Source organism: Mixophyes fleayi, chromosome 10 (assembly GCF_038048845.1).
Source record: "Mixophyes fleayi isolate aMixFle1 chromosome 10, aMixFle1.hap1, whole genome shotgun sequence".
Taxonomy (NCBI): Eukaryota; Metazoa; Chordata; class Amphibia; order Anura; family Limnodynastidae; genus Mixophyes; species Mixophyes fleayi.
The window spans coordinates 76,373,074-76,390,426 of NC_134411.1; the positions used below are offsets into that span (position 1 = coordinate 76,373,074).

The window sequence follows — 17,353 nt, forward strand, 5'->3', positions numbered from 1 at the left end:
AAAATGACAAATGTTTGCTGGGAATAGAGGCTGCATTTCTTCCCCTAACACAGAACATGAATAAAGCTGCCGTCAGTGTCTGACTCTGAGAGCTATGGGCAGCCGTACACAGACACCCTATCCATTGTGGAATATTTAGGATTCATTCCTCTCATTATATTTCAAAACAGGTAACTGATAATATGTCCAGGATCTTTACAGCCATTGTAGAGAAGTTGAATGAATGAACTTCTTTCAGATACAATTCTTAATTCATACATGAGTGTTGTTGACACCACAATCTTCCTGCACCAGTTTGATGGGAGCCTCACAACACAAGTCTGTGCTTCCACTACTTTCCTTCAACTTCCCATCTGCATCCAATCCCACCTCATATCAAGGCACCAAATGCAGCCCTGCCTTTACTTACACCTCCACGCAAGTAGACCACTGTGTCCTACAAGATCAGCACTCTCAACATTCTGATGATCCGACTGGCTATAAGTTGTTCAATCCGTGCCCACATCAAAACTGAGGCCACCCTGGACAAGCAGGAGTTAATGATTAAATACAGTAGGGTAGAGTAAATCTACTACCATCCAAGAACGAAGAATGCACTTAATGTCAACTCCATGAGACCCCCCCACCCCCGCTTTATCTTCTTCTTTCCCTTCTCTACCTCCCTCTCATCCCTCAAATGTTGTTTGTATGATGTTATGGTTTATTCAAAACAGCTTTATATATCTCTAAATCATGGACCTTGTGTATGCTGCTTTACTCACTTTCTATAGCGAAAGAATTCACTGCATGTGTCCTTTCAAAATAAAGAGTTTAAAAGGAACAGAACATGTACTGAGATACTTGATAATTAGGCTCCTCCGTGCAAAAATAACCCTATAGGACGAAGCAAAAAAATCCCTATCGCTGGCAATAGCACTTTTCACAAGTTGGCCCTTAAGACCCTAGTTAAAAACATCTTAAAAGTAGAAGTGGCACCTGCTGCAGTTATATACCATGAGCAGCAGAACTTTCTTTGCATCTCAGTGACCATGGACTATTATGAGATGCTGAAATCCTACAATGAACCAGCAAAGGAGGCTGCAGATATAGATCAAGCCGATGCAGGCTATTCATAGAGACCGTGCTAGGAGACAGTTTCTGTCCTGAATAGAAGTGGCATTTTTAATCTTCCTTTTACGCTCCAACAGTTTCCATGGTTACACTGAGCGATTCTCATCTCCATGGAAAAGCGTGACCTAGACCAATATGAAACTCTGGTCCTGTACACTGACATGTCTTAGGTAATTCTGTGGCAATGTCTGTTCCTTTTACCAAGTGCTAGTCAGTGCCTCTGACACAGTGTTTTTGTACCGCTGTCCCTATGTACCTCTATATCCGGTTACCCCTAGTGTACTAGCATCTGTATACCTCAAAGGTAGTCTCTGACACTCCCCATGTCTGACAGTGTCTCTTTCTATTCTTCAGTGACATTTTCCCAGTCCCTAGATGCCATTTAGTTTGCCATCAATCATAATCTGGCACTTGCCAGGACTTCTATGAGCCTTCTGTGACATTCACGCTGTCACTCTTTTCTTGCAAATGCATGTGAAAGCAGTTCTGTCGTCTGGCTTTCTTACCTCATGAAGTCTCTCCTATGACAATTCGCTCCAAACTTTAAGGGACATTTGTAGACATTGACTACAGTGAAAACAGAGCTGATGCTACTATCAGGCAAACCACAGGGAGGCCTAAAGCAACGAATAAGTGATAAAATGTTGCTCATTCAGGGGCTGATTTATCTTCAGAGACCATCTGTGTGCCGGTTTTGCGTGAAATACCTCTGCACACGCTCCAAAACGGACCTTACACCGACGAACGCAATTGCATGCAATTCATGACGGAACGCAAGCGACAGGACTGCCTACGACATGAAGGGTGGAACAGGGCAGATGAACAAGACAGCGCAGTAAGGCCGTGCCGAGGGTATCCCAAAGCAGATGCTGCCAATTCTGGGTCACTCTAAATTACTTTTTTTTAGCCGTATCATTTGCAACAGCTCCACGGCAGGTGTAAGTGCCGACCGATAGTGAGAACTGACACAGCATAGTCTTTGAAGTAAAAACTAAATGTATGCGTGCCACTAGATTGCACAGAACATTTGTATGCAAGGAAGGTAGACTATAAAATGTTTTGCCCCCGAGGTATCTGTACGTTACTGAAAATAGCACATGAAATGCATGAAAATACTGTCCAGCACTGCTCTACAAGGACTTTGTCTGTTTGCCCAAGTCTGACCTATATTGTTGCTAGAAGGACATGGTCACCCCTCTTGCAATTATTACTTCCAGGGTTTTCCTGTATATAGGAACTAGTGATCTCAATGAGGCACACAGCACTCTCTGTTGCACCTCTTTTGTGGCTAAACCAACATATATTAATGCAGGTTATCAACACACTAGTAACCAGTGACATGTCGTACCTCAGGAAGTTACAAATTTGTGGCACATTAACAGGCTGCAGTCCAGTGGCCGATTCAGGGGGGGGGGGGGGGGGCGATCGGGGCGAGGGGCTTGCTGCCGGCGGCTGCACACTGTACACTGCTACACTGCTCTGATTGTGTTTTAAACACAATCAGAGCAGCGGGACAGCACATTATCACTGCCGAACGGACCTGCACATACTGTGCAGCCGCCGGCAGCCTTAGAAGTTAGAAAGGGGGCGGGGCCTATATCACCCCCCCTATATCGCCCGGGGTAGAAAAAATTTCTAGATCCGCCCCTGCTGCAGTCTCATAAATATTACCCGATTCAAACCACAAAATGGCTGCCTCTGTTGTGTATAGGTGTGCTTTAAAGTTGGCAGTACTAGGCTATATATTAGAACAAAGAAAATTATTTCTGAATGAAGTTTGTGAAAAATCTGTGAGGAAAAATAGTCATTCAAAATGTAGTAAAATATAAATATATCAATCTCTCGGTAAATACACACACACACACACACACACACACACACTATATAAAGAATATTTAAGTAAAGTAAAAAAATTAGCTATAATCTATACTGCAGAACAGGGCACCTCACTTATCGATCAAAATCAGTGAGGAAATTGTAATGTCAACATAATGTACTATGCATTATAGGACTGCCATTTTAACAAATAAAATGAAGTAAAATGTTATATGATACCACTATATAAAAACCAGGTATATGCCTTTTTCTAAATAGATTAGATTTAACTCACCTGATCTGATTTGTTTGTTCATCTATGGCATCCACAGCACTCTCAACAGAACTGAGAAGCGACTGAATCTGATTGGCTGTTTCCTTCAGCAGGAACCGCGTAACAAACTGGTCAACATTAGTGCCCTTCTCATACACCTGTGGAGACATAAGGACATGTATGGTGAATATTACAATCAGTATGTGTAATTCTGGGCCAACAATGAACCTTCACCCTCAAATCTGTGCCCTGAGGCAAATTTATACAAGTTATAGCTGGAGAGATGTGTAGACCGAGGACAGCCAATTTAGCATCTTTCAGTCAAACTGACCACTATGTGTGACCAGTGGTCTAAGTGAACTGGAATACTGTGGTACTTCTCCTTCTGCCTTCAAAATAAAACGAGCATATTCCAAATCTCCACCTCAAACAGCGTTTGTGGCCGTACAATCACTCTAAACCATCGTTGGCCAACATGCGTCCTGTGGCCCAAAGAGACTTCTCTTGCGGCCCTCACAACAGACTGTTTCGAATCGTATTAGGAAGAAGGCAAACAACATCCCCTTCATGTGACCTCTGCTGTACAGTGCAGGGAGGTCACGCCGTATACCTGGAGCATTAGGGCCTCATGTGGCCCCTTTGAAGGTTGCAATTCTGCTTACTGCTGTAAACCATCAGATATGATCCAACAAAACGAAAGGTCGGTGCCTCTTTTGGCAAGTGTGAGGTCATAGGCCGACACACATCTTAGTGAGGTGCATAAACGACAGCACCTGTACAGTTTGGCTCTCTGCATATTGATGGCAATCTACAAACTCTAAACAACATCACCTCAAGAAGACCTTCTAATGCAGATTGGTGTGCCGACTCCAACTCCTTTACAACCCATTCTCCACATAATTTAATATATTTCATCTTTTCTTCCTTGTGTATTAAAGTCAACAACTTGCTGCTCAGGTTCAACAGATTGTTAACAATTCCAGAAATAAAGTGTGAAAATAACTAGCACCCCAAGGAACAGCAAGTATTTATTTTCTAATGAGCTGTCTTAGCCGGTGAATGAACCCAGTTTTTGAAACCAACGTAAGGGCAGACTCCAATCTTACAATCACAGCCAGGTGAGGAAGGAGCCTGCATGGGGCTAAATAGGTGTTTTCAGTTAGTCTTTGCAAAGACCAATATAGCATCCCGCTGTTTTCTTGTCTCTTACAGCCACGTACAGTCGCAAACAGCAGTGCGATAAACTAAAAAAAGAAATTAATTAATTCCTCATTATTTTTGGGTGCCCTTGTCTACATCTCTGAAGGCGCACATATACTAAAAAAAAATAATCATATCTCTAAACTGATTCATGTAGGAGTGGGAGGTAATTTCACAGCGATAAAATAGTTAGAATTACTAATCAGACAACACACACACAATTTGTGTGACTTTTTGCAATTAACCATTTTAATAACAAAGGAAAGCGTGGCAATGGGTAGAATTACTACCAAAGTGAAATGCCATGCCATGCTCTTTAATGGCACTGAAAATCATGGTTGGAATCGGTTATTGTAATGGAAAGTTGCCCAATTATTTATTTTTGACTGCGAGGCAGAGAAAGGGTTATCTCAGCAGGAGTGAAATTCACTGCTTCCAATTTATAATTAAGAAGTAAAAATTGCTGTGCTCGTTATCTGGATAAAACAAACCCATCTCCTCACTAATCATCTCTGTAAAACAAACACCCAGCTGAACTCTGCTCGGCGCAGTCTGCTCGCCGCTAGCTGCCAAAACGAGATTCTTTTGTTCCTTCTTTTCACATGACAATTTATTGCAGAAGCAGAATATTGTTAGCAAGTTTATTCTGTCAATACAGAGCGAGCAAGTAGAAGGCTTTTAGTTACAGAGGATCAGGTGCAGATAATAGCTTCAGCTCCTCGAACAAAAACAAATAACGGAGTTGGGTAAACTTTTGAAAGCTTGTTTGTTTTGGGTTTTGTTTTTCAAATGGTGTTGTGAATTAAAGATCAGGTAAGACATACACATTAATAATGTAGGGCTTATGAATGTGCATGAACTGAAAGTCTTGTGAGCTGTAGACTTTCCCTGTTAGGACATTTCAGATTCCAAGGGGACGATTTCTTTGGCCTAATGATTGGTGCCTATTGGTCATCCTGACCCACTGAGATGCTGAAACGCACCTGAAGCAGCGACGGAAACCCTTCGTAACGGAGGGGTCTTGACAAGTAGACCCCTAAGAACCTGGTCGATAATGAATGCCTAATTTCATCACAAATAATCATAAAGGCTCATTTCAATTTTGGTTAAGTTGTCCCTCAGTTTGTCCCTGTTTTCAATTCTTCCACCTATCCCCCACTACAGGTACAGCACACCTTTTGGACAATCTTACTGGCTTTTCCCCCAACTACTTTGCATACCAGAATGTTCCAAACATAGAAGTCTCCAAATTCTGTCTCCCTAAATGAATTAAACTCTCCCAATAAGATATGGTTAGCCCCAAAGGCATTGAAAGAATTAAATCGAGGATATTGTTGGCTTTAAGGAAATGGAAATGGACCAAGAACTCCCCTAAATTCTACAATAAAAATGATCCACAATCTTTTTTTGTCTGGTTTCGCTATGCAACATAATAGAGTGGACCTTCTTTTCTCTAATAATACCACCTCTATTAAGGAGTCCAAGATAATTCTAGATGAAGATGGAAGGCATTTGATACTAATTGGAGAAATAGACTGACAGATTTATGTTATAATAATACCCTTATATATGCCCCTTATGTGGGACCCATTCTTGTTCCATAAACAAAGTTATCATTTTAGCTGACTTCTACCTCTCCTCTGACACTGCTCTTGATAATTCTTCCTTACCATGACACAGTCTGATTTAGATTTCAGGCTCCCATAGGCCAATAAGTTCATACCGCCCCCTCGCCGTCCACGGCAGGCTAATACGCGGTAGGCAAAAACGAACTCTTCGTTAATTTAAATTTGGTCTTCCTTCACTCTCCCCACTAAAAGTTTGTTTCTGTGTTCTCTAAACTCAGCTACACTTTGATTTTTTAAAAGGGTCACAGTAAAACTTTGTCACCCATTTTCTTTTTTATTAAAATCAGAACTGTATAGCAAAGTGTAGTGATGATCATGCGCTACTCAGGGTGAAGATGTGAAGGGGGAGGAGGCTGTCACTCCTGCATCTGTCACCATCCTTGTGTCTCCTACTATGTTATCCTCAAGCTCCCACCCAAGATTGACCCAATGGGGCATATTCAATTGTTTTTTTTCCAGGCCCCGGAAAAACTAGCACAGTTAATACGGTAATATGTAGCTGGATTTCAGCTCGCGGCTCAGGGAGCTGCGAGCTGAAATCCAGCGAGTAAATTACTGTATTAACTGTTTTTCCACGCACGATTACCGTAATAATGGTAATCGTGCGCGGACCGCGAGATTTTCAGAGTTTCCGCCGAGAATTGAATATGCCCCAATGTCTTCAGCCTTTACCACGGGTATAAATCAAGATTAAAATTTCACTTTTGTTTCATATTTTCTTATTACTTTGGATAACATATTCTCTTCTATTTTAAAATGCATTTCAGTTTATACCTCACCCTTTCAAATCCTGCAATAGCAACTCTAGCAGCAATTAATAAAAAGCATACATATAAAAAAAAAAAAAAAGAAGACAGAGGTTCTTAACGAACTAAGGCTAGGTACACACTACAGAAATTTTCTCCCGATGTGTTATCTATAACAATTTTACCAACAACTGATAAAAAAAAAAAAAAGTTTTCGTGTTTTAAACGATTTGTGCTCTTTATCTGTCATAACCATCGGCTGTAAAGATCGTAACTCTGTAAACTCTATGGAGATCCTGATTGTGAGTGCATACATACATACATACATACATACATACTGTAGGATTGGAACAGCATCATTTCATTACTAAACGAGATTTTGAAGTCAGTTTGAAAATCTTGATCAACGATTCCATTCAGTACCTTTGGAACAACTATCGGTCATTGTTTCACTGGACACACAAGGCTATAATCGGGCAGAATGGTCGTTTATCATCCGATAATCGCCTGAAAACACTGTAGTGTGTATCTAGCCTAAGTTAGAAAATCAACACACTGAATATGTGTCATACTGAGCGAGCCATCTTCCAAACGAAGCACGAATATTATGCTATTATTATTATTATTATTATTAATCTTTATTTATATGGCGCCACAAGATTTCCGCAGCACCGTACAGAATACAGACAGTGGACCATACAGAGTAAAACAGTACAGAACAAAAAATACCAGAACTTCAATAGCTCCAAACATAGCTTGCACAGTGGAGTTGGAGGAGAAAAATAGGTAGAGAGAGAGGAGGGAAGTGGGCCCTGCTCCAAGGAGCTTACATTCTAAAGGGTGGGTCAACAGACAGGAGGCACAAGTGGATTAATTGCAAGAGAAGCAAGAAGCGAGACAGCGGAAGAAAGGTTAAGCATGGAGAGAAGGTTAGGTGGATGGCTAGTAGGCTTTGAGGAACACGGAAGTTTTAAGTGCTTGTTTGAAGGTGCACAGGCTAGGGGACAGTCGAATGGAGCATGGGAGGTTGTTCCACTGGAGGAGGGCAGCTCGGGAGAAGATTTGGATTCTTTAGTGGGATGAGGTGATCACAGTGGAAGAGATGCGATGGTCATTGGCTGATCGCAGGGAACGGGATGGAGTGCGAATGTAGAGGAGGTTGAAGATGTAAGGGGAAGTGGCGTTGGAGAGGGGCTTGTAGGTGAGGGTGAGCAGTTTGAGAAGGATTCTGTAGGAGAAGGGGAGCCAGTGTAAAGTAAGGCAAAGAGGGAAGGCAGAAGAGGAGTGCGGGAGAGGAAGATGAGTCTCTCGCTGCTCCTAAGAGTAATAAAGCAGGTAAAATTAGAGAGTGCAGCAAGCTGTCTCTAGAATATTTGCTGTAAGGATCCTACATGGTCTCAAGGAATGTAACCCTTCTCGCATTGTTGTTACGTTCGCAGACTACTATGAAATCCTCTACAATTTGAAACACCCCTCTAACCAACATCCTATGCATACACTTCTGAAACCAGAATCTACCTACAATCCCCTTGTACAAATTACAATACCTTAACACACCTTTGTCTCTAGCAAAAATCTTAGCAGTGATTCCTTAGCTAAAGACACAGGACAGGATGGTTTTATTAACATATTCTATAAATCCCTTTCCCTCGCACATAGTTTTTCAATCCCTGCCTGAGGCTAATGCTTCAACGATTCCCAAGCCCAGAAAAGATTCTTAAACATGTCAAAATTATAGACCTTTCTCCCTCTTAAACATGGACTGATATATGCAAAATGACAATAATTTGCCTTCACATCCATTCTCGGATCTAAGCCACATCTGTCTCCGGGGTCCTCCTTACAACAAATCCCTAAAACTACTATATCCCTGCTTTTATTTGATTCTAAGAACAGTCAAATCACATTTTGGTATAATTACTTCCTGATTTTATTAAACTGATCACATACTTAAGTGTGAGGCATCTCTACCAGAGGCGGAACTAGAGAGCTGTGGGCCCCGGTGCAGGGAAGAGGGAACCGGGGCCCACAGCTCACTAGCTCCCCGTGCAGTGGACCATATTATCTCCATGGGCCCCGGTGCACCGCATCCGCTGCACCGCATCCGCTGCACCAATGGTAGTTCCACCACTGATCTTTACAATATTCTTTACCACCTTATGCATAGTCTAAGACATTTTCCAAGGTCAGCCTCTCATTGCTCAAACCACATTGAGAGTTTTATAGACTTGTTGCTCTTTGGTATCTAGATCCACTGAGAGCCCCCAAAACATTCCCATGGTCCTCCCCTCTGTGTTAGAGACTTTGTGGGGAAAGGAACAATTTGTACCGTGCTTTTTTTTGGCTTTGCCCAAAGGTTCAACCTCCATGGTCCAACATACCCCCAGACCCTACAATTGTCCTGCTACACGCCTGCACAGTGGACTTGGGCTTTCAGTTCCACTAAGTGGACAAAAATAGTTAGAAATATAAATAAATACAAACAATTGATACGCACAAATTGGAGTGAATAAAAAACAAAAAAGAAAAAACAACAAAGATCATCGTCTTTGGAAGAGAGGGGGGGGGTGGCGGGTGTCACTGCAGGTCATAGGAGTGCTATCACCAGCGCTGTCCCCTTGATGTATAGGATGAAGCCCTATCACTGGCAAAAACGCCTGTTTTTGATACCATGGTGCTTTTCGCCCTTTGATAAATTCACCCGCTCGGACATCGCCGTGGTGTCCGGTGGCGCACACCGGCAGCTCGTTTTTCTGCACACCTCAATGTTGTGCGAGGAAAAATGAACAGAGATTCCTGCCACAACATCAACTCGATGTATCTGTGACCGCACCTGAGACACATCGCGCTGGATTGACTCACCGTCTTAGTGTCTTCAAGCATTCAAATTGGTTTCTTCATACACATTGCTACCAGCTCAGGCAGACACTTCCCCCCTGTTTCACAATGCAGCCATTAATATTCATCTAGGAAAAGGTTTCTTCCCAACACATTACAGTCCTTCTCGTGGATTAGTAAAAAGAGATAAATTACATTTCAAGAAGCCTGAAAGTTCTCTTCTGTAAGATCCTCATAGTAATTCCCTTGGCACATAATATAATCCCTGCTCTGCAGAAACATTGGGCAATCCATCCTGGTCAGGAGGATTTTATGCTTTCTAAGAGGAGGGCGTACGTCCGATACTACCAGGGGACACACGGCGAGCAGTAGTTTTATTGACACTTAGGGGTTACATTTATCATATTATAATATCTGCAAATTTAGGTCTTTTATAAATCTACAGTAATTTAGTAAATATATATATATATTTGCTTGATCACTAAGCCATTAAAACAAAAATATGCTTTCTATTATCCCCTATTATATACTTAACTTTCAAAATGACAAAAAACACATTTGCCAGATCATATTTACACCATAAAATGTACAATTTATTGCTGAAACTATGTGAAATGATGAAAAATTAGTGTTTAGAAGATCAGTAAACAGTTTATGAAAAGGACTTATCCGTCTCAAGTACAAAGTAAATCTGCATCTTGGCAAAATGTTTGTACTGCCGTGGGGGCGGGGGGTTTAAATAGTGTGGACAGATTTAGAGTGGGGGGGGGGGTATGTCCTAGCTCAGGTTTATATTCAGTGTAAACATAAATCTGTCCTGTATTTATGGCATACTTGCCTACTCTCCCGGAGTTTCCGGGAGGCTCCCGGACTCCTGGAAGAGTAGGTGACCCCCCGTCCCTGACTGCATTCACTGTAACACAACAAATAGCGGAGGCAAGCTTAATGACATCATTAAGCCCCCGCTATTCAATGTCGTGAATTTCGGCTTTTTCTAGCAGGGGGCGGGGCTATGGTGATGCGGGGGACAGATATCAAAAGTCGACAAGTATGATTTATGTGCTACATGCAAAAGCAGCCGGTATTTTCCCAGCGTGCCATAAACCATATGCATTTGACCCCTTTGCTTCCAACGCTAAATAATGGCCACAGTCTATTATAAGTAACTCTACACTCTATTTTATGTAACGTCTGCCTATAAAGCAGGGGGTTCTCAACATTTTTGACTGAGGCCCTCCAAACAAGTTTCAAAATAAATCACCGGCTTCACTGCAACTTATTTCCTACATCTACATTACTAAAAGCTACAAATTAATACACTTAAACACGCATTTAACAAAACACCCACCATCCACGAGGGAGATTTATTTTATACACTGTTTGTTTTTTACTTAACGTATGATACTATTATTCTCCACCATGCAGTTCCCATTCCTCCTTCCCCACCCATTCACTGCCAATCTCACTCTCCTCCTTCACGTACTCATCTGTCCTAACGTACTCTACTGCCCCATCCACATCCCAGCTCCCTTTACTCGCCCATGCAGGACACTCACTATAGTGCGTGTGATGCAGTGAGGTTCAGATGCCGACTGACAGACTAGTGGACAAATACTGACGGACCTTACTATAGAATGGCATTGCCAGAGATGAATGATCATCTGCAGTCTGGGCAGCTTGTCTTGCAACCCCCCCAGTTATGAACTCCTATTATAAAGGACTTGCCACCCTCTATAGATTTCCCCACAGATAGCACAATAACTATTGACAGTAACAGACTATATGAAGGAACTACACTCCAAGAAATATCTATAGAATATGTAGAAATTCAGAATGATTCTTTCAAAACCTCTGTCGTTTCAGTTTAAATCCATGATTAAAAGAATTCAAACTAATGGGCAAAAGAGTCTTAGGGCTAGATTTACTAAGCTGCGGGTTTGAAAAAGTGGGGATGTTGCCTATAGCAACCAATCAGATTCTAGCTATCATTTTGTAGAAGGTACTAAATAAATGAAAGCTAGAATCTGATTGGTTGCTATAGGCAACATCCCCACTTTTTCAAACCCGCAGCTTAGTAAATCTAGCCCTTAGTCAATCAACCAATGGTGCTTCTTATAATTAAAAACAGGGGGGGGAAACGTTACTTCGAGGAGAATTATGTACAGGACAATGATGATTAATGATAATGGTGAGAAATCATGTATAGAACTATAGCCAAGTCTGTAGGCAATCAGAGAGGTTTCCTAACCTACTACATTTTGTTATGGTGTGTGCACAAAGGTGTTGTGGAAAATGAAGATTTTATTAGGATATGTACATGATACAATTTGTAAATAAATAAATAGTTATTTCTTTTTAAATGCATTTGTATATTTTATTTTGCAATCTACAGCTTTTTGAAAACGTATATAATCCTTTTTAGATCTGTCTCCAGATATAATGGGGGGAAAATGTAAAAGCAACATTTTTAAAAATGGGCAAAAAATAGAAGAATATTAACCTGCAAGATTGTTACTGCTGTCATGGTAGAATAATAGGGTCTGTTTTTTTTTAAAGAGACCTAAGGACAGGAGAGGGCAGGCAAATTTTAGCCCAGGGGTTAAGACTCGACTCAGCAGCTTATTTGCAACATTTTAAAGGAAAAAAAGTGCAGGTGACCCAACTCAAGGTAGCCCACCAGGGGAGCGGCCCAGGGGGCAGATGCCCCCCACTCCAGCCTGCCCCTGCCCTAAGATATAGTAAATAGGACCAAAACTGTGGCTTCCCCCTTAGTCATAATAAAGTCAGGAAAAAATAAAGTGTTATAAGTCTCAATATATAAATTCCCCAATCCACATGTAGATTATCAGGGGAGCTGTTCCGCCATTCAGGATACAATTCCTGGAGAATCACCACCTCACAGGTTAAGCAGTATATTCTGCAGGCGCTACAAAACGGAGAACAACAGAATAATTGATCAAACCACTTTATTACAAAGAATACAAATAAACTTCAGACTAAGTGACATAAATCCCTTTAGTAACAATGAAGTTCTTCCATACCCGGGAATAGCAGGACAGTATAAGTGATGTTCTCAGTGACACGATTCAAAAGTAACACTACGTTCATCAGACAGAGGGAACACCAAAAAAAATAAAATAAACGAAAGAAAAACCAATGAAAGATGCAGAGAAAAAAACCATCCATTTTGCACTGGCCTCAGGGCGGGTGTTGGATGGTAAAGATGTTTATTAGTTTACCTCCCAACATTTTCACTGTCCAAATCTGGTAACTCCAAAAAGGGGAGTGATTCCACAAGAGGAAGTGGGTGGAGGACAGGGAACATGTCTGGTGCACACGGTGGACATTCCACTCCTGGTTGTGGGGATGACGGGACAGTCCCTAAGAACTCTGACCGTCCCACCTAAATAAAGCTAGTTGAAAGGTATGGATGAGTATTGTTATTTCCAGCTGACACTCTGTGGCTGAATACTTAAGTGAACGTACACCAGTTTGTGCAGCCTATCTGGCGTGGAATTGCTCTGCGCATGCCCACAAAGTCAGCGTACGCATATGCTCCTATGCAGACCTGCCCGCACATGGAGAGGTAGGACGGGGGGAGGAAGCGTGTGCAAACGCAACACAAGTACACTAAAGGCGTGTTGCACAAATGCAGCTCTTGCAGACCTGCAGAAACACGCATACATGCCTGTTAGGAATCATCTACCATAGGGATGCGGATTTAGCATAACCCAGGAGCATATGCTACTGATACGGACACATGTCAAGATGATGTGACTCTACATATGGACGTCAATACGCTCATCTTCCATGATATTTTTTTTTAAGATTAAGTTACTCCTGCTTTGCTTCCAACCCTACATCAGCCACTCTGAGTAGAAATAACTTTTGCTTTATTTTTATAAGTAAAAATCTTTTTTTGTTCATTCCTAGCTAATCTCAAGATTACCTCACACCCTTCCTGCTAACAAACACTGCCAACAACCCAGAAACCCAGCCTTCTATATAATGTGGAGCATATCTCCACACGGAGCCGCTGTAGGGAGCCTTTGCATGTCACTCAGAGAAGGAAAACAAAAACAAAAAAAAAATTCCGTCTTGACAAGGCATTGTAGTTTTAGGTGGCAGTCAGACAAAGCTCCACACGAAGTGTTATAGGAGCATGTTAATAATCTCAACTAAACAAAACTTCTACATGAAACCAATCACCAAGGAACTTGTGCGATTTCAGAGTAACTCTACACAGATAACAATCAATGTCATTGATCACCTCAGTTCTAATGGACTATATCAGGCCTGGCCAACCTGTGGCTCTCCAGGTGCTGTGAAACTACAAGTCCCAGCATGCCCTGCCTGCCAGCTATGGGCTGACTACTGGCAAAGCATGCTGGGGCTTTTAGTTTCACAACACCTGGAGAGCCACAGGTTGGCCAGGCCTGGACTATATTATATAATATATGCGCTAAGTAACTCATAGTTGCGTACTCTCCCAGGAATGTCCAGGATACTCCTGAATTTCTGTGAGTCCTCCCGGAATCTCGGGAGAGCAGGGCAACCTTCCAGATCGAGACCACTTCATTAGTGAAGTTGGTGGGGGCGTGGCTTGGTGACAATTATTGCATCATCATGGCCCGGCCCCCTGCTGTAATTGCCAAAAATGGTGACATTTGCTTAGGGGTCGGGGCCAAAATAAAGTGATTTGTCAAGCCCCGTCCCCATCTTCCCATGGATCTCCTGGAGGCCAACGAGTAAAAGTTGGCAAGTATGAAACTATGTTTGGATCTATTAAAGTACTGGTACTTATGTTTATTGTTCTGTACTGTTTTAGCCTGTAATGGTCCACTGTCTGTTTTCTGTACGGCACTGCGGAAATCTTGTGGCACCTTATAAATAAAGACTAACAATAATAATAATCTTGCACCTAATACTTTAACTTTCAATGAAGAAAATGTCATAACCTGTTGGTTTTGTACATTATAAATCAAGCAACAATAAAAGTACAAGTTAGTCATAATGTGATTTGCGTAGAGATGGATGTAGGTCTGCTTTTTTTTGAGTAAAACCAAAACAATGTATGTATGTCCGTATGCAGATTTTGGAGCATCTTACACGACTCCTTATGGTTGGAGATGCGGAATGTTGGAGGAAAGCGTAGGCCGAGTACAATAAGGTACTGTTCATAGAACTGCGACTGGGGAAGACCTCAATGCAGACACAGATACAACTATCTATTGCAGGTGCTGGTGACAGAGCCGTAACTTAGAATTCTAGCGCCTGGGGCGAGAAAGACAAATGCCCCCCCCCTAGCCCTCAATTTTAACCAAATTAACCTAAAATATTCCTAAACTGCGCCCCCCTTCAGCATTGCGCTCTGGGCGGTCACCCCTATGGCACAGCCCTAGTTACGGCCCTGGCTGGTGATACGCTACGTACTGACGATGGTAACTATTAGCAGCACTAGTTGGCCGCTTCTGATTGGATGACTGGATATTGCCATCTCCAGCTGATAGTACTTGAATAACTAACACTGCATCTATATCATATCAAGTCGAGGACATCTACTCGCATTACTTGACATTTCCATTTAGACTACTGCAAGTAATAATATCCCATTTTATTTTTAAAAAGGGAAAACCACAAATGTTTGCAGTTAGTGTAATTTGTCTTTACGCACTCCTCTGGCTAATGTACACACACTTGTCACTGCTGACCTGCACCTCGCGCAAAATCTGTCTGGATCTTCAAGTGTGTAAAACGGAACATATTCATATTAATGCGCTTTTCCTTGTGTGCATCTTTCCCTGCATATGTTGGGGGAGCGAATGTGTCCAATGCTGAGGACCAATGTGGTTAAGAATAGTCCATTTCAACAAACTTGATTTCCTATTCAGGGGTTTGCCAGGGAGCCAAGGAGACCGTTCCTGTGGTCTAAGGCTTGTCGTCTTGTGGTAACCTGACAAATGGTGAGTGGGCACATCTCCAACAAATGGGCTTATTATATATTAGTGCATTATCCAATGCATTTCATCTGTGTTTTATCAACCATCTAACAATAATGCCAATGACAAAGAGCATATAAATAGGGGTCGATAATTGTCAAAGAACACAATGAAATGGTTGTTCAATCAAATTAAATGTAATAATAGTAATTCAAACATACAATAGGGAGTTTATTTCACTAATTGTAAGGATAAATTGCGGTTCACATTTACATCAAAATAGACTTAACAGTGATGGAGTACACAATGAATGAAGCCTAGCGTTGCTTAATTGTCCTGATTGTAGTACTACAGATAGGACTTTTTTTTTATTAAATACAAAATCTTCTTACTCAAATAATGGAGAACAATCTCATACATTTGTTAATAATACAGCATTAACTATTTATTTCAATACAATCATCAAGTGGATGAAAAACCATGAGCTAGGATGAATATTATAGCTAATACAAGAAGGTAGGAAATAGATTATGTACAGCTACCAAATCACTTCTTTCCATGTGTAATTAGGGACGTGAAATATGGGTCTGAGAGGCAAATATCACAGTTTAGGCTTTTTAGTAGACAGAACTAAGGCTGGGTACACACTACAGAAAATGTTATCCGATGTGACATCTTTAGCGATTTTAACAGAAAAAAAAAATCCCCGATCTGCATGCCGATGTACATCCATGTGTACACACTATACACATTTTACACGATTTATCTTCACATCTGTGCCCTTCATCTGTCAAACATCGGCTGAAAAGATCATGACTCTGCACACTCCATAGAGATCTATGGACACTGCCGGTCCTGAGTGCATACACACTGCAAGATTGGAACGACTTTGTTTCATTTTGAATGACAGTTTTAGTCAGGTTTAAAAATCAAATGAAACTATACGAAGAGCTTTGCAACAATAATCGTTCATCGTTGGCAGTGTACACACTAATGTGATGTCAGGCCGAACGGTCGTTTATCGCTTGATTGGCCCAATCGGCTGAAAACACTGTGGCGTGTACCCTGCCTAATCTAACCTTCTCCATAACGGTCATATTTTCCGCAGAGATGGTTAGTTTTAGTGTAGGAAAGAATTTAGCGCACAGTCAATGTTGAGACCTACCAGATTTAGTGTTTTTAGTTTGTAGATCTAAATTGTTTTCTCTTGATTAATTTTCAGGTGACTTTTCCTTCCCTTCAATTGTTTTTCACCTTCTGAATTTTGGGTTAGACGTTTCAAGTCCATTAATGATGTTCGTAAAATGTTCTCCAAAACGAATCATGAATTTTTTACAATGGTTCTACCCACAGATTGGAGGTCACATGCATGTTCCATCAAATAGATTACCCCCATGATATTACATATTACCATTTGTCATACATTGAAAGTCCTGCTGGCGATATTGGAACTGAACTGTTTAATTGGTCCATTATTCATGTATATTGCCATTGTGCAGCCCTTATATTTATCCAAACAATAAAATAAAATCCACAGCTATGCAGCTGTTTTCAGCCATGTTTTAGGTATTCCTAAATTGATGAACACCGTTGACCAATTATGACTTTTGTGAATAACCTTTGATTTTGCCGGGAGCAGTAGATAGTGTTCCAATTCCTCAAAAGTGATTGTCTATCCTCTGATTAATATATGCCAAGACGATACATTAAGTAATAAATTATATCATGCTGTTCTCTATGGAGGTTTGTTGAAAGTCTTTGAAAGTAAGTAATGGATTCCTATTGATCATCTTTATTCTATTG

General features: G+C 41.3%; 1 protein-coding gene across 1 annotated transcript in view; it reads right to left on the reverse strand.

Annotated features, from left to right (window-relative positions):
* NECAB2 (N-terminal EF-hand calcium binding protein 2) overlaps nucleotides 1-17,353 on the reverse strand; it is a 136,893-nt gene that overhangs the window by 30,743 nt on the left and 88,797 nt on the right. Inside the window, exon 6 of the mRNA XM_075188888.1 lies at nucleotides 3,221-3,357. Within this exon, the coding sequence (XP_075044989.1) occupies nucleotides 3,221-3,357 (137 nt within the window). The remainder of the gene's footprint in view (nucleotides 1-3,220; nucleotides 3,358-17,353) is intronic.